The sequence below is a fragment of the Mya arenaria genome, chromosome 16 (genome assembly GCF_026914265.1).
Source record: "Mya arenaria isolate MELC-2E11 chromosome 16, ASM2691426v1".
Lineage (NCBI taxonomy): Eukaryota > Metazoa > Mollusca > Bivalvia > Myida > Myidae > Mya > Mya arenaria.
This window is the reverse complement of record NC_069137.1, coordinates 17,135,150-17,144,260: the sequence shown is the minus strand read 5'-3', so window position 1 is coordinate 17,144,260 and position 9,111 is coordinate 17,135,150. Positions and strand designations below refer to the sequence as shown.

Genomic DNA, 9,111 nt, shown 5'->3' with positions numbered 1-9,111 from the left:
GAACAGTTCTATCAGCCAAGCTTGATACCACCCTTTAACGAATTAACCTCGTTTACAAAAGAAACATGCTTAATTTATTAAATTGGGTTATGCACCAATGCTTTGGAATACGTACTAACAATAAAATAGTAGTCGTAACATTTGCAGTAGGAGTAGCAGCTGTAGCAGTTGCAGAAGAAAAAGTGTTAGCAAAAGTAGTAGCAGCTGTAGTAGCAGCAGTAGTAGTAGTAGTAGTTGTAGTAGTTGTAGTGGAAATGGTTGTGCTGGTGAAGGTGAAGGTGGTGGTGGTGGTGGTGGTGCTCGGCGGTGGCGGTGGCTGCGGCAGCGGAGGAGGCAGTGACAGTGGTAGCAGCAGCGGCAGCAGCAGCAGTTGCAGTAGCAGTAGCAGAAGAAGTAGCAGTAGTATAAGGTGTAGTAGTAATAGTCGTAGTAGTAGTAGTAGTAGTAGTAGTAGTAGTAGTAGTAGTAGTAGTAGTAGTAGTAGTAGTAGTAGTAGTAGTAGTAGTAGTAGGAGTAGTAGGAGTAGTAGGAGTAGTAGCAGTAGTAGCAGTAGTAGTAGTAGTAGTAGTAGTAGTAGTAGTAGTAGTAGTAGTAGTAGTAGTAGTAGTAGTAGTAGTAGTAGTAGTAGTAGTAGTAGTAGTAGTAGTAGTAGTAGTAGTAGTAGTAGTAGTAGTAGTAGTAGTAGTAGTAGTAGTAGTAGTAGTAGTAGTAGTAGTAGTAGTGGTAGTAGTGGTAGTAGAAATAGTAGTAGTAGTAGTAGTAGTAGTAGTAGTAGTAGTAGTAGTAGTAGTAGTAGTAGTAGTAGTAGTAGTAGTAGTAGTAGTAGTAGTAGTAGTAGTAGTAGTAGTAGTAGTAGTAGTAGTAGTAGTAGTAGTAGTAGTAGTAGTAGTAGTAGTAGTAGTAGTAGTAGTAATAGTAGTAGTAGTAATAGTAGTAGTGGTAGTAGTAGTAGTAGTAGAAGTGGTAGTGGTAGTGGTAGTGGTAGTAGTGGTAGTAGTAGTAGTAGTAGTATTTTTTACCATATGCTTTTTATTATCAAAGAAGTAACTAGGGATAAACACACCTCGCGTCCGTGACAGTGTAAGTGTAACTATATTTTATATTAAACGTGCATAAACTTTCAAATACGATGGAGGAAAATCTCATTTGAACTTTAAAGGTCTCTGTTTTAGAACAGACACCTCTCTTTCAAGCTTTCTAGTGTATCACTACTTTTGTATAAGGCACATTTGAAATCAATTGCAAAGCCTAGGTTTCAATCTTATTGACGTTGGTAGCACAGGTAAAGAAATTCCATGTTATATATATGCATTCTTATTTCCATATTAAGCTATCGAAATCCATTCAACTAAACCAATCTGGGCTGCGATTGTGACTACTGCAAATAATGAATTGGAGGCATTTTTGCTTCTCCCGGTGAACGCATTGTCAACGGAATACTTCATTCCTTCGTACCGACCATACTCTGCAAATTCGTATATGTCCCAATTCTTAATCGTTGCAACCGAAACTGACACGACAGTGGCAATTGAATTTCCCTCTACATTTACTCCATGGGCAAAGGGACATATTCAGATTGAATTGCAAAAGTACCAAACGTATTTGTTTCAAAATCTAATGGACACCACTGGAACACTTGTCACTAGTGATAAAGCAATTTCTGTCTTTGCCGGTAATAATTATGGTACAGTGCCTAAAGACGGCTCAGGCTTAGGGTACATGGTTGAGCAAGTCTTACCAACGAGGTTTTATGACTTCAAATTCATAGTTCCTGCAATGATACCCCGTAATGACTACTACATTCGTATTTTCTCCGTTTATGACGACACGGAGGTCAACATGTACAATTCAACAACTCATGACTCACACTTCCTGAAAAGGCTCGAGACATTTAAAGGCCATTTCATGGCAGAACCGACTTTGTTGCTGGCTGATAAGCCCATTTATGTGATGATTTACTCAACTAACCACTTCATGATGACTGCGCAAGCCCTGTCACAGTTTCAGTCCGAGTATGAATTTACCCTCCAAAGCTATACTAGTGCAAACATCATTGCTGTAACTATAAAGACAGCTGACGTCAGTGAACTTTACCTTGACGGCAACAAACTTGCCATTAACAACACGAAAACCATCCAGGTCGCATCCCCTCTGCAGGACTACAGTGTTCTCTATATCTCCATCACTGGGGCAACTATTCACCGAATCCATCACTCTAGGCAGCGAAAGTTCGGGGCGGTACTGTACGAATCCGGCAATAGCTATGCTTACGGAATGCCTCTACAGATGACACTCACAGATATTGGTAAGTACAAGACAAAATGTTGTAAGTGACACTTAGTTAAGTAGCAGAACTGATTACAACTGTTTTGCAGTTGTTCATAAAATTAAATTGTTAATTTATACAGACTGATGCCAAGTAGATAGGTACGCTTTCTTGCTATTTTGTTAAGAACACCGTATGATTGGTCAATGCTAATAGATTTAAATTCGTTTGTTTTGCGGTTCATGTTCCTGCCAGTCATGCTAGGTTTATTTTTGCATCGCCATTCTCTATGAAAATTTCACAGTATCGTTCTAACAGAGAAATAACATTTTGATAATATTCACTGTTTTGAAATGTTTGCCCGCTCTCAATTCCAAATTCCAAAATCAATATTGCTATTGATGCTCATACGGTGAGATAAATTACGATATTACACCGAAACAAACAGTTATCCTCTAATTATTTGTTTATTGATGTTTATATGTCTAAATTATGACGAAAATGCGAGTGGTACTCAATTACGTATTGTTTTCAGAATGGTTTTAACGAATAGAAAACCCGCTAGTGTTAAGTAATATATGTACACAAGGTTTGATTTATATATTTCTTCATTCAGGATGTTACCTGACCAATGGCACAAACAGTACGCTCGCCCCAGGACAAGGGTCTCATCTGGGGTCTCAAATCAACTACCAAGCTTCAGGTATGAACATCTTGATTTTTAACAAAGGAGATATTGACGAGCAATTGGTCGTTATCATGCAATTTTTAATAACAAGGGTCTTTCCTTAGGCTACATACAATTTAACAATAGTTTGGTATCGTCATAATAATCGTAACTTGTACAAACCTGGCTATACGAGAATGTATAGGTTAGTGTGTATTTAAGTAATTTCTCCGTGAATAGTAATCGGAAGCGGACCGGAGCGCAGCGACTTAGTGTTATTAACTCCCAAATTGCATCACCTTTAAAAATAAACGAGCAACTGTCAAGAAGAGCTGTTAATAACTGTATGATATTATGACGTCATTTTAATCACCGCTGACACTAAAATTGCATCATTGCATTTGCAAAAGAAGGCGTGGCTGTAAAAGTATGATTAATTATATAGCTATTAACTTAATCATGAAGTTTCGTATATAGCAATTGAAAATGATTCTTCGCAAATAAGAAACTAAACACGTTAATAATCTAGCGCTCCTGATTGGCTGACAATGTAGGGCAAACTCAAAATTGATATTGCAAATCTAAAATTACTTCAAAGTAGATAGAAAAGAGTAATGTTTAGTACGAATAATTGATGTTAAATATCTTATAAAGCATCAGAACGTTGCCTCGAGTTGACAAGGAAGGGCACTATATTCGCTTTAATAAAGCGAAGAAAACTTGCTTTATTTTCGGGAATCGTTGCACACCTTGCCATTATCGTCTGATACAATAATTATAAACAAAGCGTCTACACGGTACAGAGGAAATGGTAGAAGCTAAACCCCGTATCGCATCGTATCTGTGACGTCGTGTGGTAACAGCGTGCTATCGGGTGATAGTAAGGGTCACATTGAAAATTTGTATAAGTAAATTGTATAAAGGAATGAAAGGAGTGAGGTATAATAATCTGAAATAATTCAACTAGACTGTACTAATTGTGGCAATCCTTACAAACAACCGAGTAGTCCTTGTTTACATAAAATGTAGTATGCAATTGCCTCCAAATATTGTACCTATTACATTTAGGTAAGGATGTTAACTGCTTCAATTGTGAGGATATGACACATCTCAAGTATTGTGACAGGGTGACAACATGTAGGGAAAACGAGGTGGGTGGTTTGATTTATGATACACGTGACCTTTGTTATATGAGTTCATGTTATATTATTGTGCCCGTATGTGTTGTTAATTATATGAAGCACCTTAATTATCATGGTCATATATGCGTTCATGTTATATGCTAGTATACGCGTTTGTGTTGTTATAAGACATGACACATCACGAGTATCGCGACAGTATGACCACGTGTAAGTAAATTGAGGTCAAGTAATGTGTTTTGCGTAAAATTTTGTCAACAAAATAAATTGACATACAGTTGTAATAACGATTTTGACATTCGTTGTGAATGAGTTTAAACTAAACGAAAGAAAAACATGAACCTTATAGCGTTAGTATCAGACATTTTTGTTCGGTTGAAATGATCGTTCGCCCGATATTATCTCGCTTGTCCCGACAGGTTCGAGCCACGAACTATACAATTTAATCTTCAGGTTTGCTACGTCCAGAGCTACTCCAAGAGTCTCAACACCGTTCGCTACAAGTCAGGCTGCACAAGTAAACTGGTAATTGTATTCATAAATACCCATTAGTAGTTACGTTATGCAAAATCAATAAGCTGCAAGGTCTTTTTTAAGATTATTATGATTTAAACGTTTTTCGGGCGTAAGGTTGAGCTTTCTCGTTCCTGCATATATAACACATTTGAATTGAAACATTCGTCACAGTATTTATGTAATGTAACAAGATCTCTTACGTTCGAGATTCTGTTCTAGATTATTTTCTTTTAACATCGGCAAAAAGCTTACTACTCGCAGCGCAAGCAAAATAATGACAATGGTTTTAACCGTTTCATGATTGAATGCTTTTGAAGTAACCTCGTTCAGTGCCTTGGGCACTGCCTTGCGACTTATCACAGAGTTTATACTATGTTCGACTACTTAAATGTAGCTGTAATTTTCATTTAGGATGGAAACCACTGCAAATAGTCATCGAAGCAATGTTGGTTAAGGCGGATAATTGCAAAACTTCTCCCCCAACCCCCCCCCCCTTCCCCAAACACACACATGTTTAACATTTTGAATATGTTTTTAAACCAAATTGATGAATAATGGCCTTTATGGACTAGTTCCATCAGGAGTAATTTTTTCTCCCTTGCAGAATTGCCGGAGTCATGGTTCATCCGGATGCTTTGAATGTTGCGATGGAAGTTACTGCAATTTTCATGGGTGTAGTGATAATGGTAGGTGTTAATTCCACATTTCCACTTACGTCTATTTACCACAAGTCTTATTTCTGATTATGACGGTTCCGGCAAAAAGGTGACATTATTATTTTGCATAGTTTATTTTTAAGAAATTAAGATTTATTACCTTAAATATTAATTGGTGCGTTAACCTTTTTGTATGAATTTTTGTATTTAATAAGTATTAATTTATGCCAAATGCACTTCCGTCTTTGCTTTTCAATTGATGTTTTATATTTGTGCAAATGTTCTCGTTCATCGTCCTTAGGGTATATCTTACACGTAATTGGACCATAACATTTGAAAATAAGCATAAGACTGTTCCAGAGGTAGCAGGGAATGCTGAACAAGATTGTAGAGTTTTAACATGTTGCTAACAATATGCGAATAAAAGAGCAAAAGCATTCTCCTTTAAAACAGATCTTGGGAAATAAACTTTCATAAGTTATGAACTCTCTTCCAGTCCAACCCTATAATTTGATATTGTATATATAACCTTGCATACTTTGTCTGTCGTTTTTTTTTGTTTGTTTTTTTTTAAATAAAAAAATATGTTTAAACCAAAACTGGTGTGTTGGACCAATGTTGTTGGATCCACTCTGAATGTCATCACCAAAGTAGATGGTGAGATCATGTCTGTTTCATGTTCACTGGAATAACATCTATACGTTCTTTAAGTTAAGTGTTTTGATTGATTACAGGTCTGGTTGGGATTTCTCAGAGAGGTCCGTTCTGTTTCGAATGTCGCCACATCAGGGCAGGCGAAGTGTGTGAAACTGTGCAGCTGTGTTCCGTGACTGAGGTAATTTAACCCTTGAAAACTGCATTAAAACTCCTAGAGGGAAACGATGGAGTCTTTGAGTTATTAAGATTTTAACGATTGAGTCTTTGAATTAGTAAGTAAGATTTAAACATGATAACTATGTTGAAAGGCAAAGTTTAGTATATTACTGAAAAATCGGTCAAATCGATTAAAAAGTAATTGTACGTAATTGTACTTGTATTTCAGTACCAAATATACATTACTGTTATTCTAATCCCGCGTTTAAACAAAATGATTCTTCTCCTTTTCAAATTTTATACACCAAACTAAATGGTATAATAATAAATTTAAAACGTGAATACATTATTTATAATGTCATTCCCAAATAAATAATTGTAAACTAATGCATTTTATGGTTTTTGATTGAATTCATAATGTTCGATGAAGAACGGTTTTTAGATGGTCATAATTGATTTTCGCTGATGTTCGGCATTAATTGCCCATTGCACAATCAATAATGTTAATACCTTTTTATATCAACTTTAAAAACAAAATAAAATCACGTCTTAATGATTTTCCTCAGACAGTAATTGTGTCCACTTTAATGACAATGAGAATGGTCGTCAACTATTCTGTCCGTTGCACGAACGAATGGTGTGCAACGTTCAGGTTCGTAAAAGAAGAAAGTAACGATATTTTCCAGGCATGCATGGTTGAAGAGTATAAATGGGGCGAAAATGACAGACACTACATCCAGGGATGCACCGACGCTCAGGTGTGTATAATATACCCAAGATCTTCCAGAATATAACATGCTTAATAAGTATACCTCAATATACCTGCCCATGTCAAATTCACATTATATCGATTATTGACAATTTTATACTTCAACACAGTGACAGTACGGTTTTGACCATTTGGCATGATACTGTCATAGCATGCGCATCTAAAAATATACATTTTGGTTTCCCGCGTGTGAGGTGGAAAACACTTATTGAAATATGTTGTAATTCTGTAACTTCAGATGTTTGCAACCTTTCCAAACGAAGTATTTACAGAATAAATTGATTAAACCTGAAAGTTGTGAATTAGTGAAAGGACTTACTTATGGTGTAATTGTGTACGGTATCGTAAAATAAATATCGCATGGCATCCCGTGTGAAATAACATATTGTATTGTCCACATTCAGGTTAATGCCATATCTCACGTTTTGACAATATGACCGTTCAAATGAGGGACCTAACAATCTTTGATAAACATACGTAGTATTATATATATAGTATGTATGCAGTGTGCTGTTTGTGGAGTTTTGTGTTGTTCTTTGTGATTTTATATTCTATGTCTTTGGCGTTTACCCCGTGGCATTAATATGTATGCAAAAAGATACAAAACAAGCACAGTATCAAAAAGCTTAAACATTAAACCGGGTTTATGTTCATTTTTGCTACTGAGCTTGTTTCTGTAGCATTTCGCATACACATATGTATACTATTTCACCACTCAACTTGTGTCTGAGTGTGAATTAACACTTAGTTGTCTTCATTCAAAACAGTGCAATAATATGCAGTTATCTAATTTTACAGCATTAATATCTACCTTTCCGTTGTCCGTGACACATTGTTTTTGTCTGATATGCAATTGATGTAATAACTTACGCAAAAAAGGTTACCAGTTTAGATCAAAGACACATATGAATGCTATATTGGAAGATCCATTTATTGTTTTGTATGTTTTGAATGGTTGATACTTTTAACTGTCTGTGAAATGTGTAATGAGAAATGTGTAAATGTTCACTTGACTTTGATTGTTATGTTGCACTATGTGGGCAGGTAATCTATGTGTACGTATATTAACACCTTTTCTATGATGTGAACGTTCACCTTTCGAAGTTCACGTTGTCTTTAATCAAGTCAGTCTTTATCTGTAATACTTTTGCATAAAAACATTCGAATAGCTCGTATCTAAAAAAGGTCCTTATGCTGTACTTGAAATGTCATTTGTTAAGGTTAATTTGTGTATTTTGTTTTTCTCATGTGGCTTAATAAACCTGTATTCAAAATAAACTATCTATCTATAAGTATGGTCCTAGCTAAAACTGTGCGTGCTCGGGAAGTTTCATTTGTGAATCATTGTTTGGGCAATGCAGTGACACAATTAATCGCACAGCTAGACAGAGAATGTAGAGAAATGTGCTTCTTAATCTAAACAGGCTTCAGTAGCTTATTTCACTTAGCCAAACTACTTACTCAAATTTGATTTCGATAATGAAAATTTGTTTATACAAGATTACAATAAACATCTTTTTTTTCTTTTAAGCCTACAATCTCTAGAAATGAAAATATTACAAAAAATCCTAGGAAAAGAATAATAGTAAGATTAGCTAAACCCTGTTATAAGAAACATAAGAATATTTGGGAAATTGGGCCCAGACTATATTGATATTGATAAATATGTTTCCTTAAAGTTTGATTTGGTTCTGATACATACCACAATTAAAGAACCGGACAAGAAAGAAAGGATTGTGTCGGTCTGTTTACACGTCTGCACCTTTCTGCAACTAAAACTGAATCAGGCACAGCCATTATCATTCCCTTTGTTTTGTTCTAGCTCTGCAGTAGTACAAGAAAACGAGCCGTTGCTGAGCTTGACAGAGATTGGAGGAATGTGCCCGGCTGCTCTCACTGTTGTACAACAGATTTCTGCAACTCAAATTGCACAGCTTCCAGCATCAGCCCAGGAATAATTGGTAAGAATTGTTGATATCCATCAGACATTTCAGCAAAGTATTACCAAAATATAACATGAAACATTGGATATACCAGTTCCCGTTGTTGCTATTACAGGTTATGAAACTGCCTATATATCTAACAATGAATTATACAAAAAATGAAGTGCATCATGGGAGTATTTGTTGATACCGAATCAAATAAAACATTTGAGAAGCCTATCAAGAGGTTTGTATTGTTAAAGATTCATTTAAATCTGAAGATTTATGTTGCAGGTTGAAGGCTGTTCGACATCGCAACAGATTTTGTGAGCTTAAACATATTTATTAAACAAACTGAATATG

General features: G+C 35.7%; 1 protein-coding gene across 1 annotated transcript; it reads left to right on the top strand.

Moving 5' to 3' along the window:
- The first annotated feature begins 254 nt into the window (after nt 1-254).
- On the top strand, nt 255-9,047 carry LOC128221454 (uncharacterized). The gene is made up of 10 exons (XM_052930062.1): nt 255-393; nt 1,331-2,305; nt 2,883-2,969; nt 4,002-4,084; nt 4,526-4,597; nt 5,193-5,274; nt 5,979-6,079; nt 6,624-6,815; nt 8,649-8,787; nt 9,043-9,047. Exons 1-10 carry the CDS (start codon nt 255-257, stop codon nt 9,045-9,047), a joined length of 1,875 nt encoding a protein of 624 aa, XP_052786022.1.
- The last annotated feature ends 64 nt before the right edge of the window (nt 9,048-9,111 follow it).